General features: G+C 53.4%; 1 protein-coding gene across 8 annotated transcripts in view; it reads right to left on the bottom strand.

The window, feature by feature from the left end:
- ST3GAL3 (ST3 beta-galactoside alpha-2,3-sialyltransferase 3) overlaps positions 1–13,172 on the bottom strand; it is a 195,720-nt gene extending 182,548 nt beyond the window's left edge. For 4 of the 8 annotated variants that reach the window (XM_065841851.2, XM_065841849.2, XM_065841852.2 and 1 more), the window contains exons 1-2: positions 3,491–3,633; positions 2,583–2,727 (exon numbers count right to left, since the gene is read on the bottom strand). In XM_065841851.2, the coding sequence (XP_065697923.1) occupies positions 2,583–2,697 (115 nt within the window). In that variant the 5' untranslated portion in view covers positions 2,698–2,727; positions 3,491–3,633. Of the gene's footprint in view, positions 1–2,582; positions 2,728–2,889; positions 3,041–3,490; positions 3,634–13,021 lie in introns of those variants that run through there. The other 4 variants (XM_065841848.2, XM_065841853.2, XM_071809938.1 and 1 more) reach the window with 4 other exon arrangements.
- Between the last annotated feature and the right edge of the window lie 1,280 nt (positions 13,173–14,452).

The following is a 14,452-nucleotide window of genomic DNA, read 5'->3' on the forward strand; positions in this document are numbered from 1 at the left end:
TGAAGCTGGCGAGTCACTATTACAGAGAATAAAGACACACTGGTCACAAAAAAAACAGATAAAATAATTTAGCAAGATGCCAACTCAAACATAAGATCTTCGATTATTAAGCGACCCAAAATTAACACATCTAACGTCAGCATTATCATTCCAATCTTAAGGAAATTCACAAGGTCACACACCAAACTGTAATTCAGGAAGTAAAACCACTAAGCACCACCTGTTCTGTGCACTGAACTAAGCAAGGCTCTCCTGCAGAAAATAGAAAGTATAATTGCACCATTATACGTTGTATCATATTACACATGCTCAAGGAAGCCTAATCGTGGTTAAATGAGCAACTTCAATTCTGTCATTTGTTAACTTCCAAACAGTTATTTATAGAAGCTTCACATTAAGTCTTCATATCAGGTTTCCCAATAGAGGCTTCTACATTTGTATTTTAAATCTATGTAAGCTCTTCATGTGTAAAATTACGTGATAAACAAACCATTTTTGATACACGCAAAAGCCTGCAGATCAACCGAAAAGTGGTACCACCTTAACCGTTTCCAAAAGTAATCACACAAAATTTTGTCCTCTTGCACTAGACTGCTGTTTCCACTGGAATTTCACAGAGCTTCATCTGGTGTTTAAGACATGACCCATTAAAGTGCCTAGAAGAAACAGTGGTACAGCCTGTATCAGTTGTGACAATTGATAAAGACCAGTGAGCTCAATGTTCAAACCAGCATCATTGCTTTGTACATCTTCAAGAAGCTTAATGCAAGTACTGCAACTTTCAAGGATAAATGAAGAACATATTCCACACATGATATCAGAAAAAAGGAAGCATACACCTCACAAAAAGTCTGCCACATCATCTCAGGGTGCTCCTGTCAGAACATCCCAGGCACCCAAAAGCAGCCAGTAAGTTCAACAGAAATTAACTAGGCTGCAACTTACAGGTAACTTACATATTTCCAGGTAAAAGTGCTCTATTTATAGACATTCACAATGTTTGTACACAGATTCCCAACACTGTATCACAAGGCACAAACCCTTCAGAGACCGACAAGGTGATGTAAAATAACAAATGGCACACAAAACTAAAGGTGCAAAATCCAAAGAGGCGAAACCTGAAGAAATTTAGAATCCGCCCCAGCACATAAACACAAAGCTTCCCCTTCACTTTTAGCGAAGTTCACATACAAGTTGGGGCATGAAGGGTTTTTCTGCAGGCCTTGGGAAGTCTCAACACAATTTCTGGTGGTACGGAGGAAATAAAGGATGGCACGTGGTATAATTTCATAACAGATCATCATGTGGTAGCAGATACAGCAAAAATGGTCTTTTAACTACATTCTGTACTTGTTTTCACGTAGGAAGGATGTTCTGTACCTCATCAACAAAAGCGGTAGTTTTCAGAAGGTCACAATGAAAACTTTGGACTCCCTCTCTGAAGCACAAACCTGAAGAAAGCCACTATGCACCTCCTTTTACAAATTCAGTCTTCCGATACCTGATCTAGTACACCTTACCAGTCAAAAATCACTGCATCAGTGCAAAGGTCATACCCAAGTCATCATCTGTCACCATGCACAACTTCTTAGAGCACGTAACAACATACAAAGAGCCTATAGAGGCAGAAAAATATTAAGTTTAATAAGCTTTACAGTAGAAACATCCAGCAGCATGCACAGAAACAGAATACAGCAAAGATGGAATTTGCCCGATGGCTTTTTGTCGGACAGGAAAACAACCCTTCTGGATCAGGGTTTCTCAGCCACTGATCCAGGGAGGAACGGTTGGCTGTGAGACATCTGAGACGGCGCAGGGAACAGCTGCACGGAAGGCTGGCTTGTGTTTTGGGTGGGAGGGGGAGTGGAGGGTATTGTTTTATATCTTCAATACACAATTCTCACATGCAAGCAAGAAAGCAATCAACACAAGCAAAAATAAAAGCAGTAACTGAGCAAGCAAACCTCAGCTTATTTTATATCTCATTGCAACTCAACCCCCCTATGGCATCACCACACAGTACAATCCTCAGATTGTATTCATTGAGGTCAGATATCTCTTTGGACTTAAAAAGGTTGAGAAACATCGTTTTAGATGACAGATAGTTGGCAGATAATAACAGGGAAGACAAACTGAAGATGAGGATTTCTGAAGGACAAAGTAAGATGACGAGATAACCAGCATATATAATCACAGAAATTAAAATCTGTCAGAGAAAAAACCCTTGTCTTGCATATTTTACATGTACAGAAAGATTCAGGGAACAAAAGCCTCAGCATGCAAACTCTTTATTTTGAGAACTATGAACCATAAACTAACACAGAATATTCTAAGGACTGAAGTCTCTAAGTCTAGATTTATAGAGCGTGAACCTGCTTTTGTACCCAGTAATAAAAGCAAAGCCATAAAGAGCATTAGGTAATCACAAATTCAACCCCTTAAGTATACTAAAAGCTCCACCATTTGATTATGCTTAATCACATCCCTTTAATACTACTAAATCAGAGGACCTCAGTACTATCACAACTATTTAACAGACATTCTAGGGAGCCCCAAAACAGTTACACGGTGCTCGTACTTACTTGAATCCTCCCATCTGAGAAGGTGCAACTTCCAAGCAGAATAGTACAGAAATCCCAGTACCAGAAAGAGGCAGAGGGCTAGCAGCAGGTTACGCATAAACACCAACAGTCCCATCTTCACATCAAATCTGCTCTTCTACATGACCTGAGAAATAAAAACACGTTGACGATGGAGCCACCTTCTCCGACAGTCATCCTTCCAAAACAAGCAGTCCAATACCTACAGCAACGCAGAGATCCAAACCCGTGCTCTCCACAATGTAAAACACACCAGTTACCCAAACGGCATCAGCGAAATAAGACCCACCACTTTAAGTAGCTGTCTTTTTTGTTTTTGTCGCACGACTAAATGCCATTCCGGAGGGGCCGGAGGGCACCGCAACTGTGACAGGGCAGCACCCAGCGTCCTGTCCGCACTCCCGCCCTAGAACACTTCAGATAATCGGTCCCAGAACCGCCGCAGCCGAGGAGGCCCCGGCGAGCATCGCGGTCCTCCCGAGCGCAGCGAAGCCCAGACGCGTCACAATGCAAACACAACGCCCGGGGGCTCCCGGGGCTGTCCCACGGACGACGGGGCCCGCGGGAGCGCGTCAGCCGGCCGGGGCAGCGCAGGACCCGGCGGCAGCTCCGGGCACGCCACGGCGAGACGCGTTGCCCTGAAAGGGGGACCGACGCCGGGGAAGCGGGGCCCGCCCGGCCCCAGCAGAACGGCGGCTGGCCGGCAGCTGCCAACGGCCGGCTGGAAGCTGGATTCGAACGGGCTCCTCCTCCTCCTCCTCCGCCGCCGGGAGGGTAGCAGGCACGGGCTAGGCATCCCGCCGCCGCCTCGCCTGTCCCCGCGCCCGTCTCCCCTCCCCGCTGGAGCCTGCCCTGCCCGATCCCCTCCCGCCCCCTCCGGCCCTCCTCACCCAGCCGCTGCCGGCCCTGGGCGTTCTGCCGCCGGCTGCGGCCCCCGGGCGCGGGGCTGCGGGCGCCGCCATGCCGGGCGCAGCGCAGCGGGACCGGCCGCCGCGGCGCTGGGGGGCACAGCGGCCGCCAATAGGGCGCCGGGGCGGGTCGCCGCTCGGCCGACCCGCCCGCATAGCGGCCGCCGCCGGCCAATGGGGCGGCGCGGGGGGCTGCGCCCGCAGCCTATCGCGGGAGGCGCCCGCAGCCAATGGCGGGCGGGCGGCAAGGGGGTCGCCGCCGGAGGGGCGCTGCGGCAGGGCGGCGGCGCGCATGCGCGGAACCCCGTCGGCCGCCCCCTCTCCAAATCACTGCACAGCACTGCTCCAATCACAGTACCGCGCTGATGCCAGTCTCCGCACCGTTCTGCTCCCCCTTCCCATCCCTGCGCCGCACCGCCCTCTTCCACCACTGTACCGCATCCTCCCCCTTCCAGTGGCTGCAGGGCACTGCTCTGCACTTCCCCAATCCCCGCCCGGCGTTGCTTCTCCAAGGTTCCGCACCGCTTCCAGGTCACTCGGTGACACCTCCAAGTTACTGCAGGGCCTTCAAGCCACTCCTTCCTCCAGGCCTGACACTGCAGGACCCCTCCAAGCACTGCACCACCTGTCAAGCTCTGCATTGTCTCAGTGCTCCAGTCACTACACTGCACCTTCTTGCAGCTGAGACATCTCCAATTCTTGCAATCACTGCAGCTACAACACAGTACCACACCTCCCTCCTATCCAAACAGTGCGGCCCAACAGTGCCACTGCATTGCCCAGCCTCTAGTCCCTGCATTGCAGTGCACTGCATCTCCCTTCAATTGCTGCACTGCCCAACCTCCCAAGCGTTTCTCAGAACAACCTCTAAGCCCTGCACTGCTCTGCCCAGCCTGGCCTACAGCCACTACAGAGAGCAGCCCAGCCCTATCCTGCTTCCAGTCACTGCACCTAGCCATGCTGCACAGCCCAGTTTAGCACCCAGTCACTGCCCTGGGTCACTGCCTTCACACTGTCCTCCAATTTCTGCAGATCCTCACACCACTGTATACCAAACAAGGTCCTGCCCAGGCACTGCACGACACTGCACCAACTCTCTGGGATTCCCAGTGCTGCACAGCCTCCACCACTGAACACCACCAGGCTGCAAGGACCACACTGGGCTGCATGGACCACATCAGCTGCCCTCCCACAGCACAGCTCACATCACACAACCAGCACCACTTACACACAGTTCCTGTTACGTTACAGCCTCCTCATTCTCACTGCACAGCTGCCCCATGGTCACTGAAGTGGTGGGGCCAGCCTGCACCTCACCCATCCCACGGCATTGCCCTCCTTGCTGCTGGCCCCATAGACTTGCTGGGTATTCTTAAAGCTTGTCTAGCACAGGGCAAGTGAGAAACACAAGTATACAGCAGCACAGGGAAGGAATGATAAAGAGAGAAACCATTAGACATGCGAGAAAAAGTCATCTGAAAGGAAAGAAATGTAAGGAATAAACCTGCATCTTTCAGGCAGCAAAGCAGCTGAATTATTTCCTGTTTCCACTTTCCATGAATCACTGATAACACAAGAAAAACAAAAAGCCACGCGAGTATAAGGGAAATTAAGTAGGATCATATCCAGCACGGTGGCAGCTCCCACTGCAGGCAAGCCCTGGAGCAGATGCTGACCAGCACACACTGCCTCGGGATGGCACGGGGCTTGTTGAGCACTGCCCAGCCTACTCCCTGGTGCTCAGCAAGAGGCAGAGCCCACACAGGGTAGAGGGAAAGCTGGTGTGGGCTCACACAGCCCCACTTCCACAGCCAGAGACCCCATTTTGTGATCAGCACAAGTGAAGTCAGTGCGAGCTGGCTGTGAGTGTGGCACCCACACAGCTGGGCTTGCAGACCTGCTATGCTCCTCCACGGAGACATGTGTCTCACTAACATTCCATTAGGTTTTTTGGATGCTAACAACAACTTCTAGATGGAGCACAGGAGATGAACGGACTCACAACAACATGCAGGTATCACTGGCACCAGTATCCCCCCTCAGGGAGGTGTATGGAGAGGGGCTGTGACCACATCCATACAGCCCCATCCATCTGCAGGTCTGGCCCTCACTGCTGCCCACACCAACGCGCAGCACCCCAGGGCTGACCCATTCAGGACACTGGTTGCTCTCACCTGTCTGAGGCAGATCCCTTCTCTCTGGTGAGCAGACAGCCAGGGCAAGGCTGGGCAGCCTCAGCCACCAGGCTCATTTCCTCCAATAACCCCACCGACTCCTGAGTCACATCTGGCTGGAGTGTAGTTTTGCTTTACAAACGCTTTATGCCTGCTCCTCTCTTTGCCTCTTCATCCCTCCAGCTGTATAAGCTGGGTCTTTTCTGCCTGCCTCAACCCCCATGCCCTGGCAACACGGAGCTGCATGTGACACCTGTCACTGCCACGCCACATCACTGACCATCCTCAAACCTCACCTAAACTGTCCCAACCCTACTGCTTACATGCTCTGAGTTAAAACCTCACGGGCTGCAGGCACAGTGGGTGATCTGATTTTGATGATGAGATAAGCAGGGACCTACAGCACAAAGCCAGAGCGCGACAAGGCTCGGGCTTGCTCCTGAGCCCATGATTGTCACTCAGGAAACTCTACCCCGCATTATCAGTTGTCAGAGCGCTGGAAAGAGCCCAGCACGGAGTCATGGTTCTTGCCAGCCTGGAAAAAACTCAGGAGGCGAGTGCCATGCATCTATGGAAATCAGGTACCAGCTCCTGGCAGCTGTCTAACGGCCACGAGATGAATCAAGGTAATGATTAGTGGAGTGATTTGGTTCGAGTAGCAGGGCTTTAGTCTGAACATGTTCCTACTTAGCTTACACATTTCATTTGCAGGCAGATGTCAAGCTGGATGTTGCTAGGAGATCGACAGCAGGGGAATAATTAAGTCTGATTAAATCCTATCATATTGCCATGCTGCTTTCCAGAATGCTCTGGAGCTTTTCAAAGCCAAACTGACCAAATGAAAGGGCAAGAGCTGTAGCCCATCCCGCTCAACAAAACCCACCTAGGGCCGACCTGCTGAGCCCGTGTGTCTGCGGAGCATTTCCCACAGCAATGCTGGCCATAAACAGAGAGGAAAAAAAAAGGGCGGGGGGGCCTGGTAGAGGCCACAGCTGGTGGCTGCATTAGCAGGTAATGCAGAACAGTTGGGACTGGTCACTACCCAGACCAGGTGGTGAGGGGTCCTACACCCCACATCCCTGCATCAACCCTGCGTGCTGCTTGGGGCACTCATGTTAGACAAGACATAACCCAGTGTCCTTCGCACACATAGCACGTCTGGGGCAAAGCTGTGCAAAGGGGGCAGGCACTGGTTCAGCTGCTCAGGTCCCCAGCGGGCTTTCAGCACATGAGGGTGACCATCGGCAAAGCCTCCTCCTTCCCTTCCTCTGGAAGGGGCCCAGCTGGGACATGCCAAGATTGCTCTGCAAACACACCTGCACGTGGTGCTGAGCACCACAAGGCGTTCCTGCTGAAATGATGCCTGCTTGCTCTTTTCTTTCTTAGTGGCTAAGCTGCGCATTATATGAGGTGACACGTAAAGGTAAATAACAGCTACAGGTTATTTTCCCATCAGTAAATAAAGTTATACTGTAACTGTCTGCATCAGCTGCCAAACACACACACGTCAGCCTCCGGGCTTCCTCTGTAGCAAGACTGCTAATCTAATTTTGACTCTCTGCCCTATAAAAATTCTCATTCTAATACTCACACCATAATCCTTGCCCCCAAATTACATGTCATCAAATCAGACCTGATACTAATGAATGTAGTATTTTATTATTAATTAAATACCACAGCAAAGATCTCTTTCCTGTAATGGCTAGCTAGAGATTACCTCTGCTGATGCACAAGCCTGGGAAATGCAATCTGGGCTGTAACATGCTTGAATTTTGGCTTTATCTCTGTGGCCAAACTTGTTTTATCTCACACACTCATTACGTATCATACTTAAACACAAGCTCTGAGCTCCGAGTATGATCAGTGGAAAGCACTTTACATTTCTGGTGCTCTGGCCACTCTAGGAACAGAAATGTTAAACACCATCCTCAGCAGTCCCACACAAAACAAGCCGAACTTGGCTGAAAAATTCTGCCTCCCTTCAGATGTTTCCGACAGCAAAGAGTCACACTTACCGCTCTGGGCACAGATGAACGAACACCTTGAGCCTGCCTGAATGGCTCCCGAGCGCTGCCCCACCAGACCACGTTCCCCAGGGTCTTCCTCAGCTGCAATGATCTGACGGTCTTGCCTGACACGCGGCCGTATGAGTGCGAGCAGCTGGCCAGCACGTCACTCAGCGGTTCATCTCCTTGCATTAATTCCAATACGCTGTGTTTGCTTCATGCATATTTTCCAGGAAAGGAGGTAGGCTTGATTTGAAGACAAGCATTGGAGACTCCCACCTTTCTGGGTCTGTTTCTGGAGTCCCTCACCCTCACGTTCAGAAGAGCATCCCACAGCCCTGCGTCTGGCTTCAGATTGCAGACATACCATTTTGTTCTGCCTTCTGCTTGATTAAAGAGCCTTTCAGAGCCTGGCATTTTTGTGACACTACACATATGCTGCAAGCAAACCCCCTCTCATCCATCTTCATCTGATAAGCTAAATATACTGAGTCGCCTAATTCTCTTACTGCCAGGCTTTTCCTCCCACACTCAAGCCATTTTTTGTATTTCTACTCTACACAGGCTTTCTGATTTTCCCGAATCCTTTTTAAGATGTAGAATCCCACAATGAGCCCCCCTAATGCTTTGAGGCAGGGACTGAATCTGCCTTTTCCTATTCTGTCTCAAAGGACTGCATGGGTCCTTTTTACCATAATATCAGAGTAACCATTCAGGTAGGATTGTCCCATATAATTTCCAGCTCTGTTGCTGGCTGGGTTAGAGCTGCCTGGGCTGGCCAGTGCCTGTCTCAGCTGCACATCCAGGACCCTGACATACGGAGCTGGGTGAGGGATGACGCTTACACTCCTGCACACCTCTCTCACTTGGTCCCTGTCGTGGCTTCATGGATGTCACAGCTGCCTCTCCAGCAGCGTCCCGGAGCAGCCTGCAGAGGTGGGCTTGCACCTGCAGTGAGCACACGGCAGGGCGCAATGCTGCAGGTCCTTGAGTAGCCCAGAGACCATCTGCAGGCAGGGTCTGGTGGGATTTCCCTCCAGCTGGTGGTTGTTCGACCTGGGCAGCCAGCACCTCCTTTTCCCAGCATGTCACCGCAGGTGCACGTCACCCTTCCGGGGCTGGACACAGACCCCACCACAGGGGAGAGAGGTGCAACCTTTTTGGGGGTTTAGGAACCTGAGCCTGGCAGGTGGGAGCAAGGTTTGCTGAACCCTGATAAGGACTCTGGGAGCAGATGTCCCGGCTCTTGGTGACTGTGCTGTGAAATAAAGGAACGCGCAGGATCGAGTGGTGCTGGCTGTATTCTGACTGTTTTAGCTGGGATGTCGGGGAAATATTTTGCAATGCCTCTTCACATTTCACCCAACCTGCTTTCGGTGACACAGTCACTGAGGAATCTGGTGCACTGTGTAATTACTAGGCTGCACACTGTGAGAACAGCTGCTCAAAAATAATAAACTGGGTGGAGTTTCCGTCTTAATTCTGCCCCTTAAAGAAACCAGCTCAAATACTCCTTGTATATATGCCATTCAAAGGGTTTCTTTCTCCCCATCAGCCCCTCAGTGAAGCACACCTGAGACTTGGGAGTGAAATAGGGAATGGTTCCAAGCCCATGTCCCACCATCGGATATCACAGGTGCTTCCTCGCACCAGTGCTGTGGGGGTCTGGAAGGAGCCCAGCTCCAGCCATGCCCATGCTCTCTGGAGCTGGGAACACACAACTGGATTGCTGCCCTTGCACTTCTGAGATGACTGCTGAATAAACCTGAATTTCAGGGATGGTTAGAGCTGCAATGGCCATGAAGCCTGATGGACTGGCTGCACCTCCCCAAAGCAGACACGCGCATGCCACAGGCCCAGGTAATAGCGCAAACAACATTTTGATAACATAATCACACATTCTCCCAACACGCGTTAATTTTTAACAGATACTTGGCTTGCAGGAGGCCAATGCAATTCAAAGAGCCAAAGCGGTGTACAGAGAAATGGCAGAGACACCCAGACTGCTGCCTGGGAGGTGGCAGCAGAGCTCAGGGCATCCTGGGGCTGTGTTACACAGCATGGACCTCGCAGGGGAAACTCCTCCCTGGGCAAAAGGAAAGGTCTGGCTGGTAAGAGCAGGAGCATCTATATAGCACACTTTGGCTTTTCCACTACTGTCAACAGTGACATAGGAATTTAATTAAAAGCATATATTATAAAGAATTAATAAGTCTCACGATAGAGTAACAGCTACATGCATTAACAGATACGTTTTGAGGTCTGCCAGTGAGCCAAGTATTAATGGTGAGACATCAACAACACGGAGTGTATCTAGACCCCCAGTGACAATTTCCTGTTCCAGCGCCATTTAATAGTTTTTAAAATCAATTGTCTAGATGACAAGATGAAGGCTGATAAAATACTGAACGGGCTGCTAGCTCCTACAGCATGAGCTGAACAGCCTCATAAAACAAGCACAATCCACTGCACAGTAATGGGCTGCAAAGGGTGGTACGTGGCTACAGAGAGGACAGACTATTCCAGGAAACTGGGGGAGTATTAAGGGAAAAAAGCCAAAAAAAGAGGAGAAGGTCCTCCCTGAGCCAGGTGCTATGGGCAGCACATCTGCCTGACAGAGGGATGTGCAGGGTCTGAAGCTGCAGATCTGAAAATGGAAAAACTCAAGCCTGAAACTAAGAATATTTCTTCACAGGGACAGCATTCCCCAGCATGCAGCCTTTACAAACAAGATTAGATGGTCTTGAGTTTTTGGGCTCTGCCCATAGAGAGAGTTTTTGATCCTTTCCTCTGTGATGCTTTCCTGAGCCTCAGGCCGTACAGAAAATAAAAGCTCCTTAGCTGTAGAGGCTCCCATTTCTGTGACAGCAAGTGACCATGTGCAAGCATGTTGCTGCCCACGCTTCGAGTCCCACAGCACTGTCTGCTCAGATACCTCCCTCCTGTTCCTTCACAAGCCAGGAAACACCTTCAAGCTCAAGAGCCAGGGAGATCTGAAAGATTCACGAATCTGCTTTCTCAAGAGCAACAAAGCTGTGGAAGTCCAGAGGGAGGAGGATGGAGGTATCCGGCACCAGCAGCTGCTCCCAGCAAGCCCACAGCCACAGCACACGGGCAGTGCTGCCTCTCCTGGGGGCACGGTTGTGGCTCCAGCCCCTGGCACACCGCGGCCACGAGCGGCCTTGTCAGGGGCCCGCACTCCTCCCATCGCACCGGGCAGCTGAGGCTGGGAGAAGCATCCTGTGGTCTGGATGAGGAGTGAGCCTGTCATCTCTCCCTCATCAGCACAGCCAGGCCTAAAAATATCCCGGGAGTGGGCCGATGGCAGATGTGCTACAGTCTCCGTTACGCAGATGGAAATGGCTGGTCCCTGCCAGCGCGCCCGGGGCAGTGCCAGCTCCTTTGCCCTGCAGCAGCATGGGGTACTGGGATCCTGTGCTGGGCCTCGGTAATCCCCGCGGCAGAGTGTGCCAGGGACAGCGCCTGGCACAGAGCATCCTGGCTGTGGCTGTCCCGGCCAGGAGACACAGGCCATCCAGGAGGGATCGTCCCTCCTGGATGGACAGGACCGAGCAGGTTGCTGCCCCGAACCCCTAACAATGACAAAACAGGGTGCTGCCCAGGCACCCCTCGCACCCAGGCAGCCAAACTGACAGCACTGTGGGTGCAAGTGCAGCAGGACAGGGAGCTGGAGGGCAAGTCGGTGGAGCAGCAGCAAGGCAGGCTCAGCCCTCAGGAAAAGCCAGAGCAGCAGAAGAGCTCGGCTGAGTTTGCAGCCTGTTTGGGAAGAGCGCTGGCCTTGTGCCCTGCAACACAGGCAAAGGGCAAAGCTGTCAGTTCCTCCCCCCCCATCCCTTCATGGCCTAAATCCACAGGGCCTGACAGCAAGCAGGGCTGCTGACGCTGAGCCTCGGGCAATCCTCCACCCAATAAACCTGACTGAGGGGGAAAAGGAGCAGAAATGCTTCTGGAAGAGCCAGGAGGGAGGCATCAGCTCTTGTAGGAATGGCTTACAGGATAAGAACACAAATCCAGCCCCAAGCGGAGACTTAGGCTCTTACACGGACCCATGGCCAGCAGGCAGTGCCTGTCCCTTGCCCTGGGGACTCTAGCGGGTCTGGGCAGGAGGGAGGATTGCTTTGGGAAGGCAAGCACAGCCCTATGAGAGCTGCCCGACACATGGGGGCCAGTTCAACTTGTCCCCAGGCTGGCATCCCACCACCCAAGCACTGCCAGGAGAGCTGCTGCCCAGAGTGAGCCATGCTTGGGGCAGAGCACACCCTGGCAGGGTCAATGCTGGCCCCACAGCACTGCCTTTGCAACAGACTAGAGGCTTCTTCAGGATCCAGCCCTGCACATGGAGTAGGTGCCCAGGATCACAAGGGGCTGACAAGGTCCCACACTGAGCTGACCTTGCACCTCAATGCCACCAGCAGCTGTGTGGTCCCTCAGCAACCATCTCCTCTCTCTTGCTCCAGAGCTGGTCCGCAAAATACCTGCCCGCCCTCCTCCCAGAGTGACAGCACATGGGGCACAAGATCTCACTACCCAGCATCCTGCAACCCTCCCAAATGCATGAGCTACTCACTTGCCTTCAGGTTGCGTTTCACATGCTTTCAGCCACTAAACCTGAAGCACCTTCTGCATTCACTGCTGCTGTGCACGACTGTGCTGGGCTTCGTGGAGCACATCACACGTGGGCCCTCTGCCAGGCCCTGAGCGGCTGCAGGGACTGTGGAGGCAGAAGGCTCAGGGTAGCAGTGCCCATTGCTGTAGCATCCCTCCTGCCAGCATGCAGACACGTCTCCAGCAACCTCTTCTGGCCTCCAGGGTACCAGCCCAAGTGCCCATTGCAGCCAACACCATCACCACTAACGCCAGGCACTAAGAGTCTGACGTGCACCCAGCCCACAGGCAGCATGACTGCTCCTGCCCTAAGCCACAAGCCTCACCCCTCCATGTGGACGTGCCCTGGTGCTGTGCTGTCCAAGAGGAACCACCAGCTGCTCCAGCCAACCCACACCGATTTCAGCCCAGCCCGGCTGGTGTCCCCAGGATGTCACAAGAATCCTGACCCCAAACCCAAAGTGTCACCTACTCACCCCCACCCTGTGCCGTGCTTTCATCACGGCCCAGGCCAGCAAGACAACCCCCCCGGCACAGCCAAACCTCTCCTGGGCAGGTGACCCAGGGCCAAGGCCACGCTACCTGGGTGGCACCTCCCAGAGGGACACGCTCCAGGCACAGACCCCTTACCTCTTCCTGCACCCTTGGCAGCTCCCCCAGCCCCGCATAGAGCCGTCCCCAGTGAGCAGTGCCCTGAGCAATCTCACCTGCTTCTCCTGGGGCTGCAGGACACGTTGTGCTGGGAGAGGGGCGAGACTGAGACATGGGACAAGGCCCAGCTGTGGCCACAGATCCTTCCCGGGGAAAGGAAAAGTCTCCCCAGCAGGTACCAGGCACCTCCCCAGAAGGGCTGCACAAAGCCTCTTCTGTCCAGCAGCTCCTGGAGGAAGGACTGAGGTGCCCCAGCCTGCCCAGAGAAGGGGTGGGAACCAGCCCTAGGAGGCAAGGACAGTCCAGCCCACGGGGATTGCCCCCACAGCCTGGCCCTGCGCCACTCGCTGGGAATCACTGCTGCAGCCTCAGCTCAGCCACTGCAGGACTGGAGGCTCCTCATGTGCACTCTGCACAGCTGGGCAAGGGAATGATCCAGGTCCTCAAGTGCTAGCCCCACCAATCGACAGAGGCTGGGGGACGCAGGCAGGCAGGAGGGACCCCGGGCAGCTGTCTCAAGCAGTGTGGTCCAGGGCAGCAGCGCAGGAGCCGGGCTCTGGGCAAAGACCCCCAGCACATCGGTGCCAGAGAGATGGTACATGCAGCCCCCACAAATGCAGGGCAGTGGGGCAGGGAAGACCCCACTACACTGGGACCCCTTAAGCACAGCTTGTCTGTGCTCAGCTGGAGAAGGCGAGGAGCGAGAAGCCCTTCCTCGAGCTGGCCCATCAGGTGCTGACGTGCCTGGCTCCAGGCCCGGCAGCTCAGAGCCACGCAGCTCCCATGAACGCTGTCTTTCTTCTCCCTGCAGCGCAGCCCTTGGCAGCCCCTCAGCCGCTCCAGCTAGGGAGGGAGAGGAGCCAAGCTCTGTTTTTCTGTCCCTTTCCTCTTGCCAGGCTCTGTACAGCACTGAGGGCCCAAGCTGGGGCCTCCCCGCTGAGGACAGCGCTGCAGACCTCTGCTCCCACACAGATCCAAGGGGAACCTTCACCTCCGGACAGTGAGAGAGAGCAGGGCTGGCCCCAGCCCCACTGCAAGGATGGCTGAGGGTGCAAACAGGACACCCCATGTTACCCCCCCGACATGCAAGAGAGAAAAGCAGAATTAGAGCATTAACTCCCCTGCCAGACCCCGTGGACACCAGCTGCTAAATGGCTTTTGGAAACATCTTCCCAGCTGGAAACAGGAAAGCCAGAGAGGACTCGGTACAGACTCTGCCCTCGCTGACAACACAACTGCTCCCTTCATCCTGCCCCAGCTCAGCCAGGCCTGGACAAGCAAAATCCGCATCCTTCCAGCAAAGCCAAGCAGCCTGGGCAGCTCCTGACCGCAGGCAAACACAGCTCCAGCCAGATGGGCTGCTAAGCCCTTCAGCATAGCTGCTCCTCTTCGCCAATTTCCTTGCTCCCAGCAGATCAGTCCTGTAACTCCAGTACCAACAGCACATCAGCACCACGCACCACTCCAATTTTGCACGGAACTGGCTG

Source organism: Patagioenas fasciata, chromosome 6 (genome assembly GCF_037038585.1).
Source record: "Patagioenas fasciata isolate bPatFas1 chromosome 6, bPatFas1.hap1, whole genome shotgun sequence".
In the NCBI taxonomy this organism is placed as follows: domain Eukaryota; kingdom Metazoa; phylum Chordata; class Aves; order Columbiformes; family Columbidae; genus Patagioenas; species Patagioenas fasciata.